The 23,041-nt window shown below is 57.8% G+C and overlaps 11 protein-coding genes across 11 annotated transcripts; 4 read left to right on the plus strand and 7 right to left on the minus strand.

The window, feature by feature from the left end:
- Positions 1–19: 19 nt before the first annotated feature.
- ACA1_287720 (pyridoxamine 5'phosphate oxidase family superfamily protein) lies at positions 20–819 on the minus strand (the record flags this gene model as incomplete). Its single annotated transcript, XM_004367769.1, has 5 exons — positions 20–128; positions 198–282; positions 356–521; positions 585–657; positions 713–819. 5 exons carry the CDS (start codon positions 817–819, stop codon positions 20–22), a joined length of 540 nt encoding a protein of 179 aa, XP_004367826.1.
- A 141-nt stretch (positions 820–960) lies between these two features.
- On the minus strand, positions 961–3,318 carry ACA1_287730 (peptidase M16 inactive domain containing protein; the record flags this gene model as incomplete). Its single annotated transcript, XM_004367770.1, has 10 exons — positions 961–1,137; positions 1,224–1,336; positions 1,422–1,568; positions 1,639–1,748; positions 1,835–1,911; positions 2,016–2,121; positions 2,203–2,503; positions 2,603–2,695; positions 2,802–2,916; positions 2,983–3,318. Coding segments are annotated over 10 exons (1,575 nt in total), but the record flags the coding sequence as incomplete, so codon positions are not given.
- A 250-nt stretch (positions 3,319–3,568) lies between these two features.
- On the minus strand, positions 3,569–4,159 carry ACA1_287740 (uncharacterized protein; the record flags this gene model as incomplete). The annotated part of the gene is made up of 4 exons (XM_004367771.1): positions 3,569–3,595; positions 3,654–3,748; positions 3,821–3,932; positions 3,995–4,159. 4 exons carry the CDS (start codon positions 4,157–4,159, stop codon positions 3,569–3,571), a joined length of 399 nt encoding a protein of 132 aa, XP_004367828.1.
- Positions 4,160–4,302: 143 nt separating this feature from the next.
- Positions 4,303–5,116, plus strand: ACA1_287750 (Sas10/Utp3/C1D family protein; the record flags this gene model as incomplete). The annotated part of the gene is made up of 5 exons (XM_004367772.1): positions 4,303–4,504; positions 4,573–4,628; positions 4,721–4,772; positions 4,840–4,914; positions 4,983–5,116. The coding sequence occupies 5 exons, from the start codon at positions 4,303–4,305 to the stop codon at positions 5,114–5,116; spliced, it is 519 nt and encodes a 172-aa protein (XP_004367829.1).
- Positions 5,117–5,165: 49 nt separating this feature from the next.
- Positions 5,166–6,037, minus strand: ACA1_287760 (jumonji domain containing 6, putative; the record flags this gene model as incomplete). The annotated part of the gene is made up of 6 exons (XM_004367773.1): positions 5,166–5,336; positions 5,428–5,512; positions 5,587–5,635; positions 5,701–5,745; positions 5,808–5,940; positions 6,005–6,037. The coding sequence occupies 6 exons, from the start codon at positions 6,035–6,037 to the stop codon at positions 5,166–5,168; spliced, it is 516 nt and encodes a 171-aa protein (XP_004367830.1).
- Positions 6,038–6,668: 631 nt separating this feature from the next.
- On the minus strand, positions 6,669–7,685 carry ACA1_287770 (uncharacterized protein; the record flags this gene model as incomplete). The annotated part of the gene is made up of 5 exons (XM_004367774.1): positions 6,669–6,839; positions 6,904–6,966; positions 7,134–7,259; positions 7,430–7,529; positions 7,582–7,685. 5 exons carry the CDS (start codon positions 7,683–7,685, stop codon positions 6,669–6,671), a joined length of 564 nt encoding a protein of 187 aa, XP_004367831.1.
- Positions 7,686–8,319: 634 nt separating this feature from the next.
- Positions 8,320–10,894, plus strand: ACA1_287780 (IWS1 Cterminus domain containing protein; the record flags this gene model as incomplete). The annotated part of the gene is made up of 8 exons (XM_004367775.1): positions 8,320–9,306; positions 9,404–9,520; positions 9,613–9,705; positions 9,794–9,915; positions 10,014–10,112; positions 10,189–10,425; positions 10,498–10,650; positions 10,717–10,894. The coding sequence occupies 8 exons, from the start codon at positions 8,320–8,322 to the stop codon at positions 10,892–10,894; spliced, it is 1,986 nt and encodes a 661-aa protein (XP_004367832.1).
- A 1,143-nt stretch (positions 10,895–12,037) lies between these two features.
- On the minus strand, positions 12,038–13,901 carry ACA1_287790 (uncharacterized protein; the record flags this gene model as incomplete). Its single annotated transcript, XM_004367776.1, has 9 exons — positions 12,038–12,231; positions 12,464–12,491; positions 12,567–12,660; positions 12,731–12,843; positions 12,935–13,064; positions 13,153–13,268; positions 13,387–13,507; positions 13,586–13,656; positions 13,713–13,901. 9 exons carry the CDS (start codon positions 13,899–13,901, stop codon positions 12,038–12,040), a joined length of 1,056 nt encoding a protein of 351 aa, XP_004367833.1.
- A 188-nt stretch (positions 13,902–14,089) lies between these two features.
- On the minus strand, positions 14,090–15,938 carry ACA1_287800 (uncharacterized protein; the record flags this gene model as incomplete). The annotated part of the gene is made up of 5 exons (XM_004367777.1): positions 14,090–14,758; positions 14,905–15,141; positions 15,218–15,334; positions 15,406–15,863; positions 15,908–15,938. 5 exons carry the CDS (start codon positions 15,936–15,938, stop codon positions 14,090–14,092), a joined length of 1,512 nt encoding a protein of 503 aa, XP_004367834.1.
- Positions 15,939–16,854: 916 nt separating this feature from the next.
- Positions 16,855–18,461, plus strand: ACA1_287810 (HemolysinIII related subfamily protein; the record flags this gene model as incomplete). Its single annotated transcript, XM_004367778.1, has 9 exons — positions 16,855–16,931; positions 17,015–17,097; positions 17,177–17,297; positions 17,424–17,561; positions 17,667–17,748; positions 17,868–17,913; positions 17,987–18,060; positions 18,173–18,253; positions 18,351–18,461. 9 exons carry the CDS (start codon positions 16,855–16,857, stop codon positions 18,459–18,461), a joined length of 813 nt encoding a protein of 270 aa, XP_004367835.1.
- A 746-nt stretch (positions 18,462–19,207) lies between these two features.
- On the plus strand, positions 19,208–22,918 carry ACA1_287820 (transketolase; the record flags this gene model as incomplete). The annotated part of the gene is made up of 16 exons (XM_004367779.1): positions 19,208–19,260; positions 19,358–19,475; positions 19,664–19,765; positions 19,839–19,929; positions 20,034–20,249; positions 20,416–20,589; positions 20,692–20,957; positions 21,054–21,120; positions 21,211–21,375; positions 21,448–21,563; positions 21,650–21,850; positions 21,925–22,083; positions 22,164–22,265; positions 22,323–22,403; positions 22,603–22,686; positions 22,796–22,918. The coding sequence occupies 16 exons, from the start codon at positions 19,208–19,210 to the stop codon at positions 22,916–22,918; spliced, it is 2,118 nt and encodes a 705-aa protein (XP_004367836.1).
- Between the last annotated feature and the right edge of the window lie 123 nt (positions 22,919–23,041).

Consider the following 23,041-nt stretch of genomic DNA (forward strand, 5'->3'; position numbering starts at 1 on the left):
GCGCGCGCGACGCTTATCATCACAGCCGGGCCGTGTCTTCTCTTTTTCTGCGTTGCTGCTTGGGCTGCAGCGAACGAGGATCGACCTGCCATGCTTCACCTTCCCTCCGCAGCACCATAGGTTGCCACCTGATGTCATCAGGTTGGGGGGGGGGCTGAGTGTTGCGCGGCGCGTGGGTGCGCGCGCAGCTGTTTTACCTGTCGGGGTCGGTGGCGATGGCGTGGTGGTAGCTGACGATCTCTATCTGCTGGGGCTTGAACTCGAGCACAACGAAGTTTCCGCCTGCACCGACGAGAAGGGGTGAGGGGTCGAACAGTCAATGACAGACTGGCCTCGTGGGTGGGTGGTTGGCTACCCAACGGTCCGCCAGCGTAATAGACAAGGAGATCTTCGCGCCAGTGCTTGCGCAGCACCTCTGGGTCATCGATGATGGAGGTGGAGCCGATCAGTGTCACATACGCTTGCCAGTCCTTGGCGGTGTAGCTGAGGGCTGACGCTGGGTTCGCCCGCAGCTGGGCCACCTGGCACAGACCGAAAGGGTGAGCACTCACACAACAGCTTGCGGCGGATCTGAGGAGACTGACCTTGCGAGTGGAAGGGTTTGTGGAGATGTAGATTACCCCATAGTCGTTTGCCGGTGGGCCTGGATACACCAATCTGCAAAGATTTCGTGAATCTGCGCCACATCAAATGGTGATTTTGTTCAGGAAACCTTGCTTGTGGTGCGTGGGCGGCGTCCGTGGTAATGAAGGTGGCATAGGTGGCCGCCTGCATCACTTCGCCCACCGCCTTTAGAGCCGCTTGCCTCTCCTCTGCCATGCGGTACCGTACGTTTCGCTCGAAAAGAAAGAGGAGAAAAAAACTCCCTGAGCAGTTGGGGAACGTTGGCGCGATGGGCCGCCAACCAAATGGTATGTAGTCTTTCTGCTCCAGTTCCATTGACACTCCATTTGGATCCCATCACTTGCTTTCGCTGGATTCCTTGCCGTTGAGCTTATCGTTGATGGCGTCGAACCATGCGCAAAGTCGCTCATGCGAGGGGACGAGCGTGGCGTACTTCTCGGGCGTGTAGACCACCAGCGTGGGCTTCGTCGACAGGATGCGTCGCGCCACACGCATCACATCCTCGATGGTCACCTGATTCATACATTCCACCCGCCCAACGAACCGGTAAGCCGAGCGCCCCAGCCCAAAGAAATAGAATAGACTGGAGTGGAAGGCACCTTTTCGATCAAATCGCTCAGCTCTTGAGCGGATTTGCGTTCGCCGTATGAGAGAACCTGACGCCCGATGTCGTCGCACAACACCGCTCGCTGCTCCAAGTTCATGAAGATGCCTGCGAGTAGTGGCAGCCAGGTTCAGTACCACGGATGGGGAGCAAAAAGGTGCCGAAAACCGGCAAATGCGGGGCGAAAGGGTACCCGATCGGAGCTGGTTCTTGGCCCGGTCAAACTCCTCCTGTCCAATCGGCGCCGAGAAGCCGGTCAAGTCCACCAGTTCCACGCTCATGATGTGGAGCATGTTGCCAATGTCCTTGTGCTGGACCGTCGAATAGATGCCGAAGAGCCCTGCAACCGACGGTCGTCATTATCATCGATTAGAGACCATGACCGAACAAGGCGACACGGTGGTGCTTACCCGAATCCAGATAGAACGAGTTGAAGCAGGAGGCAGAATCGACGAAGCCATAGTTGTTGAGCACACGGCGGTACAGGCGAGTGTACATGCCCTTGCCCGGACCTCCGGAACTGCGGGTCACACACACACACGCACACGTTGAGTCCCTCAAAACACGATACACGACACTCACCCGCACGAGGTGGTGCGAGAATACCTGAACGAGGACCCTCCGCCCAGCAGGCTTTGAAGCACGCACGTGGCGTACAGGTCAGGGTCGTTCAGCCCTGAGCCCTAGAGAGTAGTGGCGACACGCAAGAGAGGCGAGGCACGTGTTAGCTCCGGTTCGCCCACCGTCTGGGCATGACGGAGCAATGGTGGTTGGGGGGGAGGCATACTTCGAATACGAGGGCAACGTGCGAGGGAGGCGGCTTGTCGGACTCTGCCTGCAACTCTTGAAGCCGTTTCTCGTTCTCGGGGCTCATGAACTCCACGTGCGCTCCGCTGTCGCGTGGCCGAGCGAGAGGGTGAGCGCTCGTCCGAGCAACGACCAAAAGGAAGGAGGGAAGGCGGGCGGTAAGGTACCCTTTGTATACGCTGGGGACGTGGAGAGGCTTGCCGCCTTCCGCGGCGGGAAGGCTGTCGAAATGCTTGGCGCACAGCTTCACGAAGGAATCGTGCTCGACACCGGCAGCGGCCACCACCACGCGCGGACCCACGTAGTAGGTCTTGACAAAGTTGTGGAGCTGCTCGCGTCCAATGTGCTCCAGGTTGCTCGGCGGGCACAAGTGGCTGAGCCCGAGGCCCTCCGGGCCGTAGGCAAGCTCGTGGAGGATCTCGGGTAGCCAGGAAGGCGGGTCGTGCACCATATCCTCCAGCTCCCTGCCTGTTGGAACATGAACGACGCGCGGACAGGCGTGAGTGAAGGACCATTCACATAGGGAGGGAGAGAGGCCGTAGTGGGATCCAAGGAGGCGAACGTTACCAACTGCGATCTTTTGTTCTTGGAGGTCCTCCTCCAAGAGCAGCGGGTTGGTGACAGAGTCCGCGAGCACTTCGACCACCTCTTCGACGTCACCTGCAACACGAGCAAAGGAGAAGAGAAGAGAACAAGTGTGAGCACCCGCTGTGCCTGAGACACGGCGACAAAGAGATAGAGCGGCGAGAAGAGAGGCAAGGCGCACCTCGCACAACTTCGGCAGTGTAGACCATGGCCTCGCGCGACGACGACGAGATAGCATTCACGCCCAAGGACTCGAGCTTCTGCACGATCTCTGCGCTCGTCCTGTTGGTCGTTGCCTATATCGCCCTGGCCAAGTCAGCAATGAGCGGCTTACGAACATCGGCGGCCAAGCTTTTGCATACCTTGAAGCCCATGCGCTGCAGGACGTGGGTGGTGCCGTTGGTCTCAAAAGTCTCGTTCCTCGATCCGGCATCGACGAAAACACCCATCGCGGTGGCTTGGCCATAGGTCTCCTCGGTGGCCACGCGCACGCCGTTGCGCAAGGTGGTGATGCGGGTGGAGGGCGTTTTCAATTGCGAGACATGTGCGAGTGGGGTGGGCATGTCGAGCAGGGGTGATTTCATGGATGGCCCGCGTTCAAGCTTGGGCTTGAGGGGGCGCACATCTGTGGCCGCAGTCGTGGCCCATCTCCGCTGAGCCGATGCTAAGAGGAGTGCCGATCCGCTGAAATTGAGGCTTCTGCGCAGATGGTTGGCCGATTCGAGTCCAACGAAGCGAGGAAGGCGCACTGGCCGCACATTGTGCAGTGATGCCTTCATGATGCTCTCAAGCCTTGGATGGATGAACGCCTTGTGAGATGGGCCTTGCCTTTCTGTCTTCTTTTTTCTTTTTATTTCTCCGTAATACCAAGAAATTTGGCTGACCAGGCTTGCGCTCCGGTCTGGCTCTCGTGCGTTCTTCTTGTGCGAGTTGTGCCAACCGGGAAGGTCATTGCAGCCGGTGAAGCTCCACAACCTGAACAGAGTTGGATCAGAGAGGGATGCAAGGGAGAGTGTGCAGAATGGTGAGATACCCCAAAGCCTATGTCTACATGAATGGTGTCGCAGGTGTTGATGAACGTGAGCGGATAGGGCTTCGTGTGAGCAGTGCAGTGGCAGCAGCTGGAGGCTGAGTAGAGGGGTTAGACCAACAAGAGAAGGTGCTCGTGTGTGGCAAATGAAGTAAGAGCACGACCGGTACCCTGGCAAAACTGGGTATTGAAGAGAATACTGCTGGGCAGCTCATCCACCTCAAAGGCTCCTTCTTCCCGCACCTGGCACTTGCACGAACCCATCGTGTAGCCGATCGTGGCCTGCTCCGCCAGCAGCGTTAGACGTTCATGCAACAATCGGGATATGTTGGGGGGGGGGTTACCTCAGCTGTGTAGGATGAGTTGGGGTGAAGCGACATGGTAAGGTCGAGGTTGTAGAAGAGGCTACGTTGTCTTGCAGTCCAGCGGCCTTCCACCTCGCAACTTTGGGAAGGGGAGACGGCGCAGAAAAGAATCACTACCGCAACGAGCACCGACCAGTTCTTCATCTTGTCTTGAAGAAGCTCTCTTTCCAACGGGACAAAATCGGAAAGGCACGGTATCCTGGCGACGCCCAAGAACGAATATATTTTTAATTTATTTTTCTCGGGCTGGAAGGCGGTAAAAATCATCCAATTCGATCAGCAGCAAGATGGAGGCATCGCGCAGAGGAGTGATTCCGGAAGATGTGCAGACGACAATCAGCACGTTGGAGAAGGCGGTGAGTGATGTTGAAAAGCACATTGAGAGTTATCTCAAGACCTCCGTGGACGAAATTACCAACGATCTCAGCACGGAGGATGGTGCCCGGCTTAGCGTGCTGCTTGCCTACGCTCTCAATACGCTCTTCTACAGTACGCCTCAATCTATCTTTCTATAGATAATTCTTTCAAAATCTCACGATGCATCGTTACGTTTTCAGTCTATCTCAAGACACAAGGTGTGGACCCTGCCGACCACCCCGTCAAGGATGAGATCGTACGCCCCTCTCATTCCGTTTGCCCGGAGCAGATCGATGATCTGTTTGTAACGGACGCAAGCGTTCTAACGTTGCGTGCGTGTGGCTGCAGGAGCGAGTCAAAGAGTACATCCAAAAGCTGAAGCAGCTCACACAACCCAAAGGTAACGGCCTCTCATTGATGCTCAATGTGGCAGAGTTATCCCTTCTTCTTATACATAGCGTCAACAGAAACACCCAGTATGGTCCTGGACAAGCAGGCCGCCAATCGATTCATTCAGCACGCCGTCAACAGTGCCAACGCAGGTGCGTGAGCTCCTTCTTCCCACCTCTTCAATGCCAACTCTTACCATCGGCTCTCGGTGGGCGTACAGAAAACGAGAGATCGGAGGCTGCTCGCGAAGAGAAGAAGGAGAACAAGCGGAAGGCGCCCAAGAAGAAGGAAAAGGGCGGCAAGAACAAGAAGAGCAGCAAGGCGAAGTCGCCCAAGAAGAAGCTCAAGAACTAAACCGGTCCTTTCCAACAGCTATCGCCGTCTGTTTGCCAGTCGGTTTCTTTTATTGGGGGCAGATCAAAGCACGCAGGTGTGGCGCGATGAAGGGGAGGTTGGTGTCGTTGATGAAATCGACTGATATGGCCACCGAGGCGTCCAATGTGAGCACCACATGCGCGCAGCCACTGGGCACATAGAGGATCTCTCCTGGCTCTTGCACTCCCTCCCACATCACCTGCAGTCGCGTGTCTGTGCTTGCTGTGAGCCTATTGTGCACATGGTCGGGTTTGCAAATGGGCGTGGCTTGTACGGATGTGTGGGTACACTTGGCTAAAGAACTCGTGCGCCGACATGTCTTCGTGGTAATTGGGGAAGGTGGTGATGTCGGCGTCTTGCGGAAACACCAGCCATCTGCGCGAACAACTTCAGTGCCTTGAACAATGGCGATTCTTGGAGGGGGGTTTGATATGGTTGAGTGCTGATACCGCTTGCGGCCGGACAACAGAGCCAGCCACGTGCTACCCCCGTCTGGCTCTGTGATGATGGAGTGTGTTGGAATGGGACACACAAGGATAAGAATGCATGGTGCGAGGGGGTACCAGTGTGCAGTGGAGTGCCGAAGCCACTAGCCGAGACGATCAAATCTGAGCGGCAGGCAGAGTGTCAATTCACTCGTGCAGACCGCGGCACGTGTGAAGGAGGGTACATTTGAAAGGCGGGCACACCCCGGAAGGAATCGTTTCGTAGAGGTTGGGGCCAAAGAGGGATGGGCTAGCCCAGCCGCCGGTGAGATGAGGGAACTTATCGGCTTCCTCTGTGACAGACAGCCGTTCGTCCCACTGCAAGGGAAGAAACAATCAGCATGACACAACTTGTGCGTACAGGTTGGGGTGAGGAGCGAACCGAGACTCGATCAAGGTACTCACTGAAGGCCATTGTCGTTACTGTGTCATCTTCATCAGTTACTCTGACGAGCTGTGTACCCGAATGCTCTGCCAAGTCCTAAAACACAAACGTGAGTGGCGCCACGCCCACGCCCACGCCCACGCCCACGCCCACGCCCACGCCCACGCCCACGCCCACGCCCACGCCCACGCCCACGCCCTAGTTGCATTGAGGGTGTGGTCCTACCTCAGCGACACAGTTCAGGAGCGGCCATTGGGAAGCTATTGACGTCAAAATGACCGGTTGGGCAGGAACATCGAATTCCTCGCTAAACTGCCGGTGCGTGAGCTCCCGTCCGTCCCTCTTTGGAATAACACTACCACGGCCTGGGGTGGAGATGAGCGATTGCAGGCAAGTCGCACCATTCGCAAGGTTTGGGCCGTGCCTTCGGGTGCTCGTGGCGCTGCATGGCAGCTGGTGAATGTAACACCGCCCTTCAAAATGCCAGCGATGCCGAAGGTTTGGGCAAACACTTTGCCTGGGTCAGAACACGAGCTGACCCAATGCAGCTGCGTCAGGCCGCATTGCCAGCGCACATTGTTGACCCACTCTCGCATCTGTGGCCTATGAGTGTGTCGTTAGTTTTGCCATTCCCGCACCGCCGGGGAGGTGCCCATCTAACTTACCAGTCAAGCGCCTCTGCGTGGTTGACACGAGCTTCGTCCTGCCGGGGCACCACGTCTAGCAGGTGCCAATCTTCCCATCTTTCAGCCTCAGCAGTGCTCCCTTCTTGTGAAGAGCGAACCACGAGCCACTTGTCAAGCAGCTCTTCAGAGATCAGCAACGTCTCGATCTGAGGACAGAGAATGTGAGACACGACCAAGCCGGGCATCACTGGGAGACGGGCGGGCGGGCACCTTTCCTTCGCGCAGCGCCGGCCCCAGATCGGGGAAGGTCACGTAGCGCGGTGTGGACTCATCCTGCAACAGCGCGAAGAAGCGGTCTAGGGAGTGGCAAGTCCGCAGGAAGGGCGTTTCTGGCTGAGCTTGCTCTTCCAAATAGCGACGCAACAACTGGAGTGGAGCGGAGTGGTTGTGCGGGTGAGCGGCCGCCCTAGAATGATACACAAAACGGGAAAGCTGATTACCGATTGAAGGCCCCTGCTGCCGCCGTGAGGCAGCGCCACAGGCTCGACCACGCGACACGCCGAGGGAAACGAGTCCCCCGAAAAGGGCTCGGGCTTCACGGGCTCGACGACGCCAACAACCAACACCTGTATCCTGCGCGGAAGGGCGTTAGGGCGTGGGATGTTGGGTTGAGAAGAAGAAGAGCATGGTGAACTCCGTACCTGCGCTGTGTTTTTTCCTGTGCCACTCTCACAACGCGGCTGGGAAGCAGGCTGTTAGTATGTGTGCAGTGTTGTATACAACACAACAACGGTACCGAAAACCAGCGCGCCGTGATCTGGTCGTGTGCTTTCATGTGGAAATTGTGCAGAATCTCATACCGCAAGCGAGTCAACCGGAGTGCGCTCTTGCCTCCCCTGTTGGAATGTCAGCCATAGGTAGAGCAGGTGAGAGGGGAGTCTGGCAGACCTTCGGTTCTTGGAGATCGTTCGCCCATTGATCGGAATGGTGGTGACGTCTTTCATGCGCCATGGGCTGAGTTCCGCCATGACGAGCTCCTTCAGCGATACCATCGCAAAGCCAACCCTGGGCACACGTGCGCACTCCTTGGCAAACAAACAATCAGCCAGCGGCCATGGCAGAGTGGTGGTGGAGGTCCAGCAGTGCCTCTTGGTAAATCGCTTTCCACGTTCGGTGGCTGAGCCGCACCTGCACGCACACGACGCCGATAAGGAATGCAGGACGGCAGAGGGACAGGAGGGAACACAGGTTGTTGTTTACAGTGGCTTGTAAGGATGGAAGGCTTGGGCGACAGCTTGGTGCCAGGTCGCGATCCACCAATGCCCGCCATATCCCATCGTCCTGCCCCAGCCCCCTACTCGGCGGGGTCAGTCTCTACTGGCGGAAGAGCGAGCTCGTGTGACAGTACCAGAAATGTCTCGAGCAGGCCGAGAGGGCGCAGACCGAGAACGGATCGAGGAAGCGCATGCAGTGGAGCACCACCTCGCCTGGCAGAACGCTCAGTCCTCCGGGCATCGAGATGCGGTGGTGTGTGCACGAAAGAAACAGCAGAACAAAACTAGAACATTGCGTGTGGGTGAAAAAAACAGTGTCGACGCATTCCGAACCGGAGTTTTCGTTTTCTCGATCTTTTTCTTTTGCGACGTGAGGGGCAGAAGGTGTCGGTAATCTCCAGACGACGAAGAGATGGACGGCGATCACGCGGCCCTGCCCCATGTCGAGGATCGGGTGGAAAAGGCGGCTGAGGAGCTGTTCTTGAACCTTGACGGCACTGGCAGCGAAAGGGGCGTCGATGCGTCAGACGATGAGCGATCTGAGGACGTGTCCTCGATTGTGGCCGACGATTCTCACACCAACGGCCTGGAAGATGACCTGGGCGAAAAAGAAGATCTTAACAGTTCTGTCGCGGTCGCTGCTCGTATCGAAGAGGAGAATAGCGTCGATCCGTTCGAAGTGGACGAATTGGAGAAACTGCTCGATGGTGGTGCTGAAGGAAATCAGGGCAACAGAAATGGCGAAGGCGAGGGCGAGCAAGAGTCGAATCTCGAGGAGGTGCCGATGGAGGAGGAGCTCTTCCTGGAGGGGAACGGCAATGGCGACGCTCCAGCGTCACCGGCACTGCAAAAGGCTGATGAAGGCGCGCCAGCAGAATCTGCCGAATCGACTTCAGAGACAGCCGCCACGATCGCAGACGATAACGAACTTGATGGCCTTCTCTCTGACCTGGAAGGCGATGGCGATGGCGCAACGAAAAAGAAAGAAACTAAAGAAGATGATGATTTTGAGCTGGGCGAGGAAGAGCAAGAAGGGGAAATGGGCGAGAAGAAGGACGAGACCCGTGCGGCCCTCCTCGAGAGCATCTTCGGTGGCGATGACGACGACGATGACCTCGGCGAACTGCTTGTCGATGAGGATGCGGGCGGCTTCATAGAAGACGAAAAAAAGAGCAAGAAGAAGAAGAAGACCAGCAAGAGGGGAGGCAAGCGCAAGGCGGATTCGGAAGACAGCGATATCGAGAAGAAGACCAAGCGCCGATTGGAAGAGATTTTGCAGCAGAAGGACAAGAAGGAGAAGAAGAAGGAGCGAGGAAGCAAGAAGAGGCGCCAGAGCCACGCTGATGCCGAGTTTGAAGAGGTCCTAGAGATTGAGGAGGAGGAAGCCAGCACCACCAAGGTACCTCACTTATTGCGCATGCTGTTGCACTTCTTTTCCTTTATTTTATTTTGATTTTTAATCTAATTCATATCTGTAATGGAATTGGGTGGAGCAGAAGAGGCGAAGGCGGGCGTCGGCAGGTGATGACGCGCCTAAGCGCAAACGCCGCTCGAAGAAGTCGCTGGAGGCCGGCGAGGAGGGCGAGGGTGGTGAAGGTGAAGGCGAGGGAGTGGTACGCGTGCTCTCTCCTTTCACATGCCCTGCGCGAGGAGCGCGGTGACCGCAGTGTGGTGCACTCACCTTTGTCCTCCCCCAACGTTGCAGGAGAAGAGCGACTTTGATCTGGTGGTAGAGCAGATGAAGAAGAGCAACAGGCGCAGGAAGAGCATGCTCTCGCGCGAGCAGATCGATCAAATGGTACCTCCGTCCGCTACTGAAACGTTCGCTTATGCTGACACTCATCTTCGCCATTGTTTGGCTTGTGAACCGCCAACCACTCCCTCAGGTCGAAACGCTGTTGAACAAGATGGGCGATGCTGTGGACGCCGACATCAGAGCCATCCAAGAGAACTCTCCCGCCGTAGCCAAGGTCAAGCTCCTGCCCGAGGTTATCGCTATGCTCCAAAAGTACATGCTCCACCAGCTATCCACACCGGCCTTAAAAACAAACAAAAACAATCCTAAAACTAACCGTTATGTGGGCTCGTCTTCGCTTCGGTACACAGAGTGCAGCTGCAGGAGTCCTTCGTCGAGGGCGGTGGTCTGCGAGCGGTGAAGCAGTGGCTCGAGCCAGTGTCCGGTGCACTGCCCAACTATAACATCAGGTACGCGCCGCCCTCGTTCACATATGACTGTTGTATTACTCAGTGACGGCTATGGCTGACGCCCATGGGCGTGTAGGACGAGCTTGTTGAACATTCTGCCCAAGCTGCACATCGACAGCGATCATCTGCGGGAGAGCGGGCTCGGAAAGGTGGTGATGTTCCTGTGGAAGTCGCCCAAGGAGACGAAGGAGAACAAGATCATCGCTCAGGAGCTCATCCAGACCTGGAGCAGGCCCATCTTCCAGCTCAGCCTCAACTACAAGGAACACGCCGACCACGAGCGCAAACAGTTGCAGCGCCAGGACTCTTACCGGTAAGCCCCCTCTCTCTACAAAGCCCCACCGTCTGCTGCACCGCGACTGACTCGTGAACGTTCTGTCTATAGGAGGTCGAACTCGTCGCAGTCGCAGAGCGCTTCGCAGACGGACGACTCGCTGGATTCCATCGTGGGAAGCAGGTCGAGTGGCGCCTCCCAAAAGGAGGAGTTCTCCTACCACGCGCGCATTCCGCAACCCGCCGACAAGGACTACGTTCACCGGTACGCCAAGGCGATCGTGTAATGGCATGGCGGCCACACAGGACCTAACCCACTTTTTGTGATCAGGCCTGTGTCGCAAGTGGAGGTGCCGATGCAGCCCGCGTCAAGCAAGAACGCTCCGACGAGGCAGAAGATGTTCGATCGTCGCCTCTCCGAACTCAAATTGAAGCGCAAGGGACGCAGCATCACCGCCCAATCCCGAGCCGCCAAGCTCAGCGTCGAAGGAAGGAACCTGCACATATAACCACCCCCCAAGCCCCCCCTCGGGGGGGGGTTACCCCGCTCCTCTGACAGAACCATTTTTTTCGGTTGATTACACGTGTGTTCTTGTTCCTGTATTCCTGTGCGGCCCATGTTCGTGCGCGTGTGCGTGTGCCATTGCTTGTTTTATTTCTGGTCAAGGTTAAACCAAACGAGGAAGGCGCTCAGTTGCCAGAGTTTGCTTAAGCTCTCTCGCTGCCGCTGGGGAAGTACTGGGTGTCGATGGCCCTCGCCGGGTAGTTGACCACGAAGCGCACCTCCTCCACCTTGATCTCGGCCTGCATCTGACCGCTCTTCGTCTTGACATGGGGCTCGGCGGACAAGGACTGGGCCAGTCGTAACGCTTGCTCACACCCACCTCACCATATCAGGTCGAACTCTACACGGCAAATAAATGGGGGTTGCACTGCTTTTAATTCGTGCGAGGAGTCAAGAGTGCAGTTGCCTTGAGCGTCGAAGACTTGAACAAGGTGTTGCCTGGTAGGTGGATGAGGATAAGATGGTGGGTGGAACAACCGCCGAAACGGATATGTGCAGTGGAGCTGCTGTGGTCACTAACCGGACGACTGGGCCAGCAGCAACAGCGTGATGGCTCGCGCCCTGAGCGCAGGGGTTGACCAGCAGCGTCAGCGACACTTCAGACTCTGCACGAGGAATGGGTGAGATGTCTCTGCGATGCGTTCCAAGAGATGTAGAAAGTCAGCCTCGACCATGGCCATCAAAATTCCTTGTTCGCATATATTCTTGACATCCTCTATATTCCCCTTTAGAGGATGTCAAGGTTTACATTGGGGGGGTGAGTAGCCGTTGGAGTCCACCTCCTTCCACTGGTGACTGTCGTTGCAGACAGCGAGGGCGGTCAAGCACCTCATGGCGTCCGTTCGGTTGTGGTCCCGGTACCACTTCTCAGCCTCGAGTCTGTTCAGCTCCCCATAGAGCTCGTCGCGTTAAATCTGGAGCTGGGCCTCGTCGAACGCATCTGCTAGAGTCCATGCAGGCACTCCTGCAGGGGGCTCTCGACGGTCTCCGCGCCACGAGACAGCGGGCCGTGCCTTGAACTTTTTCTTTAGCGAAAGGCCACCTCTTTTATTTCTTTATACTCTTAATTATTTGTTTACTATTTATTTCATACAACAAAGACGAGGGAAAGGCCAATGCGGGCGGTGTTGGGGTCGAACGGGAGCACGTCGGCTTGCAGCGAGCTGCTCAGCTTCACGTGCGTGTTGCGGTAGAGTCGAACGAGGGAACTACTGTGCACCGAGAGGCGGTAGGCGTTGTTGCCCACGCCCAGGTTGAGGATGTCGAACTTGATCTTGTTTTCTCCGTCCCGCAGGAGCGGCTCGTCCACCTTGAACACCTCAGCTTCCTGCTCACACACACACACACACGTGAGTCACCGATGAGGAGGAAGGAGACGTGCGCCCACGTACGGTTGTTTTGGTCGTGTGCGGGGCGGAAAAGGGGTAGGGAGAAGTGTTCCGTCTCGTGAGAGCGAACGACAGACAGCGGGCGCTGAACGCGCCGTTGCGCTGTGTGGTATCAGCTTCCACACCCGCCAGCCACGTACAGTTGTACAGGTCCTGCGTAGGTGCGTGCGGCGCATCGTGAGCACTGGCCATTGACAATTACGCGAGAGCGACCACCACGATTCTTACCTCATCCTTAGCCGTGTTGGTTTTGCAGAACGCTCGGTAGAGCCCAACCGGGTTGGCGACGGCGCTGGCGATGAATCGCTCGCCGAAGCCGTGCCTGCAGAGACGGAGGTGAGATAACAAAAGAGAGTGGGCCGGTGGGCGGATTGGGGGGGGGGATGGCGTACATGTTCATGGTGAGGGCGAAGGTGGGCTTCTGATAGGCCACCACGCTGTTGAGGAAACAGCGACCGCCCGTAAGATCGAGCCACATGGTCCGCACTTGACAGTCCATTCCCAACTGTCAACCGGCCGACACCCACACTAATCAGCAACTCGCACACCGCACACGACACGCTGCGATTTCCGATCTCGAGGTTGGCGCCAAGTACCGCCCAGGGTCCCCGGACGGCCTGCAGGGTGGCGCCCAGGTCCACTCCACCGGCGTCGAACGCGAACGGAAGCATGCTTCCCGGGAGCATGCCGCCCACCACGAAGCCTCCCCGCAGGTAGTTGTTCGTGCTGCCGGGCCGTATTCGAATCGGCGGCGGCGTTAGGTGACCCTGCGATACAGCGGCGGTCGGGCTGTTCGAGAAGAGGTGAGGTGTACCTGATGTGATAGGAATGCTCCCAGAAGAAATCGATGTAGGACGGAGCGGGGCAGTTGTTCACGGCCTCAAAGCCTGCGTCGTAGCCCCAGCGCACTCCTCGACCATCTTCCACGTGCTACGCATGACAACACACGACACACGACACACGACACACGACACACGACAGAGAAGAGGTGGCGTGAGCAAACGTAGCACGTTAGAGGTGGTCAGCATTTAACAGGTTCGCGTGGTACCGAAGCAGGCTCATCAACGCCAGCGGCAGTGGCCTCCTCCTCCTCCGCGGCACCAGCCGCGAACGAGCTGAACAGCTCACCCTCCAGCTGCCCCACGCCATTCATTCCAAACACCAGACGGCTGCAACCACGCCCAACGTGTGAATAAAATGCACAACAAATAAATAAATAATAAATAACAAATATAATTATTGTTTACCTGTTGGTGGGCGTCGTGTGCGAGAACACCAGCCGAGCGCTGTTCTTGCCTCTCTTGCGCATGAGGAGTTCCTGGTGCTCATCTTTTTAGCACTACAAATTGATTGAATGAAATGAAAAGATGGTACCGTTTTGGAGAGAGGGTAGGCAGGGGAAGAGGAGACGTTGGCATGGCCTAGCCTGAAATGGAAGGGGAGATCGTAGCCCTCATCGCTCAGCAGATTGCGAGCGAGAGATGTCAGACGAGGGAAATGAGTGGTGAAGCCTGGCGTCCTAAACGGGCTCGGTGGCACATCATCTGGTGCTGGAAAATACATCTGGTGTGCCGCTGCCTTTGCTTCCGTTGGTGTGTGGCTGTGATCGTTGTTTCGACAGTAAGGCCCGACCAACACTCGCCTTCTTGGAAAATAATAGAATTTACTTCCACAACATGTTGTTGTACACTCGCTCGGTTTATTTGTCTTTCTTCTACAAGGACGAAGTCTGGCGGTAGTGGTGAAATCAGCTACTGCGCGGGAGGAGCCGCAGCCGGGGCAGCTGGCTGCTGGGACGGCTGACGCTGCTCCTGAGGCGGCCGACGCTGCTGCGGGGACTGGCGCTGGCCCTCCTTGGGCGGGTACTGCCTCGGGCCGCGGTTCCTGGGCGGACGATCGCCGGCCGGCCTCTGCCCGCCGGGTGCGCCCTGGGCCGCCTGCTGCTGGCCGCCTTCCGCTGCCGGAGCGCCCCTAAAGTTGCCGCCTCGGCCACCGCCGCGTCCGCCACCTCGGCCTCCACGGCGCTCGCCGCCTCGCTCGCCTCCGCGGCCACCTCGCCGGCCACCCTCAACCGCGCCGGTTTGGGCGGCCTCGGCACCCGCGGCGGCTCCCGCCTGATGATCGCCGCCGTTCTCGCTGACATCGGCGCCCTCGGGCCTGCGGCCACCGCGCCCACCCCGGCCTCCGCGGCGCTCGCCACGTTCGCCCCGGGCACCCCTGCCGTCACGACCACCGCGTCCGCCCCTGCCGCCTCGGCCCCGCTCGTCGTGACCGAACTCGGTACTTTCGGCGGACACGCCTTCGGGCTGAGCCTGCTGATCTCCGGCGGGCGCAGCTGCTTCACTGGGTGCTTCGGTCTGGGGTGCCTGCTCGGGCACGGAGGCCTCTGGAGTGGGCTCCGCGGTCGGCTGCGCCGCAGCCTGCTCAGCAGGAGCGGAAGAGACAGAGACAACCTCCTCTGCAGAGATCACGACACGACCACTTGAGTTGATCAACGTACGCACGGAGCCATTGTGCAATAGGGGTGCTTACCTTGGGGAGCAGGAGCAGCGGGAGCAGTAGTAACAGAAGCCGGCTGCTCGCTCGACAAGGGCTCCAGGGCCTTGCCCTTGCGGATGTAGGCGTCGTAGTCGTTCAGCTTGGTGTGAAGTGTTTGGAAGGTGAAGCCGGGCGCGAATTCCTCCTTGCTGTCGTTCAGCAGCTTCAGCAGACGCGAGAAACCGGCGTCGAGCTGCTTGCCGAAGTTTTCGCCAAGACCGAAGATGTCATTCTGGAGGTGCGTCAAGACAGAGAGATCCGCGTCCTGGAGTATCACGTTGAGGCAGCAAAGCGAGACAGTGAGATGATTGACGATTTCAAGTGATTTGCAGCGTGCGTACCAGCGATTTGAGGCCGCGAGCCAGAAGGATGTGCTTTGTTTCTTCGGCAGCGGTGGAGTGAAGGTAGCCCACCACGTGGAACAGGCGGAGCGCGGTCTTCAACTCGCTCACGCGCTTCTGAAATGTGTAAGATTGGAGTGTTACTACGCTTGGGGCCACTGCAACAGCAGCAGGGAAAGCACGAGTACCTCCGCTTGGGCCTGAGCCTCGCTCTTCTCTATCTTGGCAAGCTCCTTCTTGACTTCATCGAGTTCGACGATGAGCCGCTCGATTTCTGGCTTTCGGCTGAGCAACTCGCGCTGATCGCTGTTGATCTCCTTGCCTTCTGCGACCTTCTCATCAATGGTCGCGATCTTCTCGAGCTTCTTCTTGTTCGCGCGCAATTTCGAATTGATGAGACGAATGTAGGGGTTGGCATTTTCCTGCTTCACGTCCTTGGCTCCCTTCTCCACCTTCTCCCCAGGGACCGTCTTTTTGCCAGCCTTCTTGCCCTTCTTGCCGGCAGTGGCAGGCCCCTTCTCTCCTCCAGCAGCGCGAGCGACACTCGGCGATTGGCCTCCATTCTCGCCCTGTTCGCCTGCAGTGGCCGCCTTCTTGCTGCCCTTCTTCTCTGCCTGGCAGCCCGTTCCTTCGGCGCTGCTGATTGCTGCTTGCTAGGGGCCTCGGTAGTGGCTGCCTTCTGCTGTGCACTCGACGGGGTGGCGGCGACGGTCTCCGACATGTCTCACGCTAAAGTTTGCTTGAATTGAGAGAATAGGCGGGAGATCGAGTGTCGTGAGTAGTGGGTGAGAGTGATTTGAGCCCAGCAACCGCTTGCGTGTAGGATGGATCAGCGCAGCCAGAAAATTGCCTTTCTTATACTTGAACTCCGTTTCTGGCTGTCTTTTGAATTCCGCCTAAAATTTTGGCGCGAAGTTGTCAGTTTTCCTTTCATTAGGAATTCGTGTCACGATAGGAATGCATCCCAACCGGAGAGAAAATCACTTCGCCGTGGCTTTTGGGCGTGTTGTCTCGCCAGCAAACTGTACGTAAAAAGATGCTCTCGGCGCAAGGTGGAAGCAACGCACAGGAAGAGGAGGAGCTCACAACGTACTCTTTATTGAGGTACTAGCCCCTTCACCTTGCGCGCAAGGCCGTCGAATAAATTATGGAGATAAATGGCACAAAAGAGATAAACAGCAGAGCCAACAACACCACGCACGCTGGAGAGAAAAGAAATTATGTGGAGAAAAACACGCAGGTCCCAACTTGTTTGTCCGTTTCTGTGTCCGCCGAAGAGGAAGTGCTGCTCTCCCAAACTCTAAGATTAAGCAACGAGACGCTTGCTTTGGTGGTTTGTGTGCGGTGCACCCGGCCTAGCGTCAGATCTCTCGAATTCAATCTCCGGAACCACCAGATTCAATCTCCCGATCTTCCATCCGTAGCTCTTTCTCTTCATTTCCGCATACAACGCAAGCTTGCCTCCGTTCGTTGTTGACCCATTTTCCATTGTATCTGCTTCGGGCAGCACAACCGAGGGAGACGAGGAAGTAGCGCACGCCGACGAGTCAGGCGCGAAAAACAGCGAGAGCGAGAGCGAAGGCGACAGTGACAGCGACAGCGTGCGCAACCCACCGGCGGCCGTCTACTATCGTCCCATGTGCTGCTGCGGTTTCTTTGCGCCACCTCCCCACGGGCGATTGGTGCCTCTCGACGAAGCGGAACCCTACAATCGGTAAGTGACTTCCAGCGCCGTTATTGTTGCTTCGCCGCGTGGTGGTTTTCCAGCGCCGTGCTAACTTGAGTTGGCCTCTGCAGAGGGAATCCCTACATTCACACGGGCTACCGAGTGCGGTATGACCTGAAGCTTACTCTTCGCTCCCTTCTGTTCCTCCACAATGGTCCGTACTGGCAACGCACGCACGCACGCACGCACGCACGCACGCACGCAGCGGTCATTAACTTTAAATCGCTATACAGAGTGGGCGAACGTGTGGACGCACCTCTCCGCTTTGATCGGCTTCTTCTTCCTGATGTTCTACGCCTACTCAACCTGGCTCGCCGATGGATCGTTTTCCGACAAGGCCATGTTCCTCGTTTGGTACCTGCCGCACCTTCACCTTTACGTTGCTCCGGTTTACCTCATCGCTCGATTTGCTCAACGAGCTGATGATACACACTCTGACCTCCTCGACCACATTCACTTTCTTGTCTTCTCCTCAACCAGGGTCATCTCTGCGCAGACGCTGCTCTTTTCGTCTTCGTTCTTCCACCTCACAGAGTGCATGGGACCCAAGGTGTGGCTAATCGGAGTTCGCATGGACTACACCTCGATCTCTGTGCTGATCGTCGGCTCTTACTTCCCGTACGCGACCATCTGCTCCGCAATCAGCCCTACCGCCCGGCGCCTCTTCCCTGTGTGCTTACCCTTCATCCTTCTCTTATCCGCCTTTGCGTGCTTTGGCATCAGGATGATCCACTACCTGTTTGCCTGTCACTCGGGTTGGCAGTACTTCTACATCGGGCTGATGCTTGCGCTAGGCGTTTTGGTGGTTTCCATTTCCATGTCCAACTACTTCCAGGCACATGCCCCCCTCGTCGCGATTGATTTGTTGCCAACCCACCACATCACGTGTGCTCACATCCATTCACACGCTACTCACAACACTAGAAACCGGAGTTCCAGGCACTGCGCGCAAGTCTCTACGTGGCCATGGGTGCGCAGGCGTTCTCCCGTAGCTGATGCGCCTTCCAGAGCTCGCGCCTCACGCTTCCCCACTTTCGTTTCAGGACTGTTCGGTGCGCTGTGTGCGCCGCACGTCTACATCCTCAGTAGTTCGGAAGAGCTCGCGGGGCTGATGCCCGTGTGCATACGTCTGGCGCTGATGGTACCCTCTTGCCCCCCCTTGCGCGAACGAAGACTCTACCACCGCGTGCGCCCTTGGTCTGGTTCGCTCACCTCCTGTTCCGCCTCAGGGAGGAACCTACATCGTGGGCGCCTACATCTACGCCACCAAGATCCCAGAGAAGTGGTTCCCGGGCAAGTTCGACTACTGGGTGCGTCCGCGGCTCTCTTCACTCACTCACTCATTCACTCAGCCTTTGTTGCGACCGTACTGATTTGGGTTCCAAAACCTTTCCTGGCACCACACAGTGGCATAGCCATATGATCTGGCACATATTTGTGGTGGCGGCGACCATGTGGCACTACTCGGCTGTCTACCACGCGCACGAGTGGCGCACCAACTTCCCTTGCGCGTCCTGATGAGGACAACAGTACTCCCGCCTCGGTCTGTCCTCTCTCTCTCTTTCTTCTCCTTCGCCTTCCTCTTCCTTTTTGCTACAACAGTGCCACACGGAGGCGATGTGCGTGCACTCTGACCGCACGCCCTGTATCCACCGGTCAGGAACTATACAAACCCCACCACCATCGTTACGCAACCTCTCCTTTGGCACTCCAGACACCAAACCACCCCACTTTTTGGCGACCAAAAGGTGGGTGTGCGGTTGGTGATAGCATCTCGGGCAGCATCCGAAAGGGCGGGGGGGGGGGTTGGGGGAGAAGGCCGAGCTTTTACCAGCCCGACCCGCTCCCCCGGGGTGTTCGAAGTATTGTATCAGTCGGGTGGTGTGCCCTTCGGTTCTGGTGTTGGTAGGAACTGACCAGGACTAGTGCTGCGCGAGAGAGGCTGTGTTGCCTTAGATGTTTATGGCAGTGCTTGTGACCACCCCCAGAGGCAGGGTGGACAAGTCTTTGTTTTGTGGAAGCGAAGGAACCCAACGATTGGGCACCAACAACGCACACCCACCCGTCCACCCCGCCCAGCAGAGTTTTTGCGGGCGGGCCGACCGGGCCGGCGCGAAGCTTGTGGGACGCGAATAGAACAAAGAACGAAGGAAATGGAAGAAGGAAATTTCATTTATTGCCGACGGGCCGATGGGTTTTTATGTTTGCTTCGGGTTTCTCCACACTGCGCCATTCTTCTACTCCCGATCGCAACCACAGTACACATGGACTCGCAGGATCTCACCCACCGCTGCATCAACACCATCCGTGCGCTCAGGTACAACGGCACTCGGAATGCATCTTGTGCGATCGCTTGATTGGTGACCCCGCTCGAGCTCTCCTCCTCACGATCAATTTTGGTCCTAAAATCGCAGCGCCGACCAGCCCCAGGCGGCCAACAGCGGGCACCCTGGTGCGCCCATGGGCATGGCCCCCATGGCTCACCTCCTCTGGACCGAGTTCCTCAAGTTCAACCCGTCCAACCCCCGCTGGGTACGCTCCTTTGCGCTGGCACAATTTTTTATGATGTGGAACATCTACACCCTATTTAGCATCTATCTCCCATATTAATATAATATTGATATTAGAACGTCACTATTTATTATCATCACACGGTTTTTGTGCAACATTTAATGTATTTATCGGATTATTTATCTCTTTCTTTTTCTGTCAACGCGCAGGTGAACCGCGACAGGTTCGTGCTCTCCAACGGTCACGCCTGCGCCCTCCTCTACAGCATGCTCCACCTCACCGGCTACGATGTCGCCATCGACGACCTCAAGGTATGTATGGGGTGGTGTCGTGTCTGGTCTCAAAGCAACGACAACGCTGACCGGTCTCGTTGTGTCCTTCTAGAAATTCCGTAAGGTGGGCAGCAAGACGCCCGGCCACCCCGAGTCCTTCGAGACCCCCGGCGTGGAGGTCACCACCGGACCTCTCGGTCAGGGTAATCGCTCCGTCTCGCCCCGTGTGCGGTGGTGTGTGCCGTGTGTCGTGTGTGCCGACATGTTTGGCGTGTGTCGACGAGCTGCTGACGTGGTATGGCGCTAGGTCTCTCCAACGCCGTGGGCATGGCCATCGCCGAGAGGCACCTGGCCGCGCGCTACAACAAGGAGGGGTTCCCCATCATCAACAACCACGTCTACGTGTTCTGCGGTGACGGTTGCCTCCAGGAGGGTGTCACCTCCGAGGCCTCGTCCGTCGCCGGCCACCTCGGCCTGGGCAACCTCATCGTCCTCTACGATGACAACCTCATCACCATCGACGGTAACACACACGACACGACACGACACGACACGACACGACACGACACGATTGCAGCCCTTTTGAACACCCACACCCACACACACGCGCGCGCGCGCGCGCACACACACACACACCACTGTACGCGATCGCTGGCGCAGCCATTGCTCATTCATTCGATTGATTGCAGGTGAGACCGACCTCTCCTTCACCGAGGACGTCAAGCTCCGGTACCAGTCGTACGGCTGGCACGTGCAGGAAGTGGCCGACGGCAACAACGATCTCGAGGCCATCAAGCGCGCGATCGAGGAGGCCAAGAAGGTCACCGACAAGCCTTCGATCATCAAGGTCAGGACCACCATCGGTACGCGCCCGTTTCCTCCCCATGCGTCTGGGGTTACGTTGGTGTGTGGTGCCGCTTCTCTCAACTCGCGCGCGCGATGGGCTTGGCTTGGCCGCCGTACAGGGTTCGGCTCGAAGAAGGAGGGCACCGAGGGCGTGCACGGCAGCCCGCTCGGCGAGGAGGATCTGGCCAACGTCAAGACCAAGCTCGGCCTCGACCCCGCCCAGAAGTTCCAGGTCCCCGAGGAGGTGCGCAAGTTCTACAGCCAGTTCGCGGCCAAGGGCGAGGAGCTCCAGAAGCAGTGGGAGGAGCTCTTCGAGGCCTACGCCCAGAAGCACCCCGAGCTCGCCGCCGAGTTCAGGCGCCGCATGTCCGGTGACCTGCCCGACGTACCCCCTCGCCCCCTCCAGTTCTCATCACCCCCCCCCTCTCCACACCCATTACTCACTTCTCCCCCCTCTCCTCTTTCTTGGCCGCCCCAACAGGGCTGGGAGGACGTTCTTCCCCTGAACAAGCCCGGCGGCGCCGAGGAGGCCACCAGGAAGTCCTCCGGTACGTGCGGTGTGGTTGGGGGAGAGGGGGGGGGGTTGGCATTGGCTGACGGGTCGACCCGTGTGTGTGTCTGTGTGTGGTGGTGGGCAGGCGTGTGCCTGAACAAGCTGGCGGAGCTGCTGCCGGAGATCGTGGGCGGTTCGGCCGATCTGAACCCGTCGACCCTGACCTACCTCACCTGCTCCAAGGACTTCCAGAAGGCCACCCCCGAGGGCAGGAACATCCGCTTCGGCGTCAGGGAGCACGGCATGTCCGGTATTTCAACCCCTCCCCTTCGTGCGTGCCGTGCCACGTTTGCTGACGAACGAACCGCAACGTGGTACACAGCCATCTGCAACGGTCTGGCTGCCTACGGTGGATTCATCCCCTTCGGCGCCACCTTCCTCAACTTCATCGGCTACGCCCTCGGCGCTGTCACCCTCTCTGCCCTCTCCCACCTCCAGGTACTTTTTGCCTCCATTACCATTATTATTGCCATTGGCGTAGAATTAGTTTGGAAAGCGCTGATTGGTTCACGTCACACACGCAGGTGTTCTACATCATGACCCACGACAGCATCGGTCTGGGCGAGGATGGCCCCACCCACCAGCCCGTCGAGAAGTTCGTCGTCTGCCGCACGACCCCCAACCTCCAGTTCATCCGTCCCGCTGATGTCACCGAGACCGCCGCCGCCTACATCGCCGCCATCAAGAAGAAGCAGGGTCCCACCGTCTTCGCTCTCTCTCGTCAGGTGCGCGCCGTGTGTGTGTGTGATGTGTGTGTGTGTGTTGGCTCGGTGGCTGATCGTCTCTCGTGCGTGTGCAGAACCTGCCGCCCCTGAAGGGCAGCTCTGTGGAGGGTGCTCTGAAGGGTGCCTACACCATCCAGGAGGCCGAGGGCGAGAAGCCCGACATCATCTTCGTGGCCACGGGTTCTGAGGTCTCCATCGCCGTGCAGGCCGCCGACTCCATCAAGGACAAGAAGGTGCCCTTGCCCCCCCCCCCCACCAAACCCACGCGCTCGATCGGAAGCTGACTTCTCCCATTTTGTTTCGGTTCGGTCAGGTCCGCGTTGTGTCGATGCCCTCGTGGGAGCTCTTCGAGGCTCAGAGCCACGAGTACAAGCAGTCCGTCTTCCTTCCGGGCGTGCCCGTCATCTCGATCGAGGTTCGCTGTCTCCTTCAACTTTTCGTCTCTCTCTCGCTCTGCCTTGTTGGGCGGAAGCGTGCACGCAAGGACAGCCAGCGGGCGGACAAAGTGTCCCTCTCGCTTGCTGTGCCCGTCGCCAAACCCGGAGACGGGGCCGTTTGCCACATTAGCGGCTCACACGCACATGCGAGAAGGAGTCCCCCAAGGCCACCAACGCGTTGGTGGCACTTTCACATAATCAGCCCCACGTGGCCTTGGTCTACATGTTCTCGCACATCTGTTCCCTTCACCCTCTCGGAGGCCAGTGTGGTTATTTGGCGCTGACCGCGTGTGTGTGCGTTTTGTTTTTGGGCAGGCCGGCAGCACTCTGGGCTGGGATCGTTACGCCCACGCCTCCATCGGCGTCGACAGGTTCGGCCTCTCCGGTCCCTACAAGGATGTACGGTTCCCACCGCCTGTGTTGATCCTTCGTGTCTCCTGATCTCTGCGAGAGTTGCTCACCCCCGGACTCGCCCTCTCAATTTGATGATGATGATGATGATGCACAGGTCTACAAGGCCCTTGGCGTCACGGCCGAGCACCTGGTGGAGAAGGCCCACATCGTGCTGGAGCACTACGCCAGCAACCCCGTCCCCGTCCTCCTCCGCCCCGCTGCCTTCACCAAGTTCTAAAGCCACCTCACTCGCCCATGCCAACGACTGCCAGTTCTTGTTAATGTTTGCGGCTCCATGATACCAGGAATGAGAAGACATCGTCGCACTGTGAAGACTGTACATTTGGCCCGGACTCCCGAA

This window comes from Acanthamoeba castellanii, assembly GCF_000313135.1.
Source record: "Acanthamoeba castellanii str. Neff unplaced genomic scaffold scf7180000084777, whole genome shotgun sequence".
Lineage (NCBI taxonomy): Eukaryota > Discosea > Longamoebia > Acanthamoebidae > Acanthamoeba > Acanthamoeba castellanii.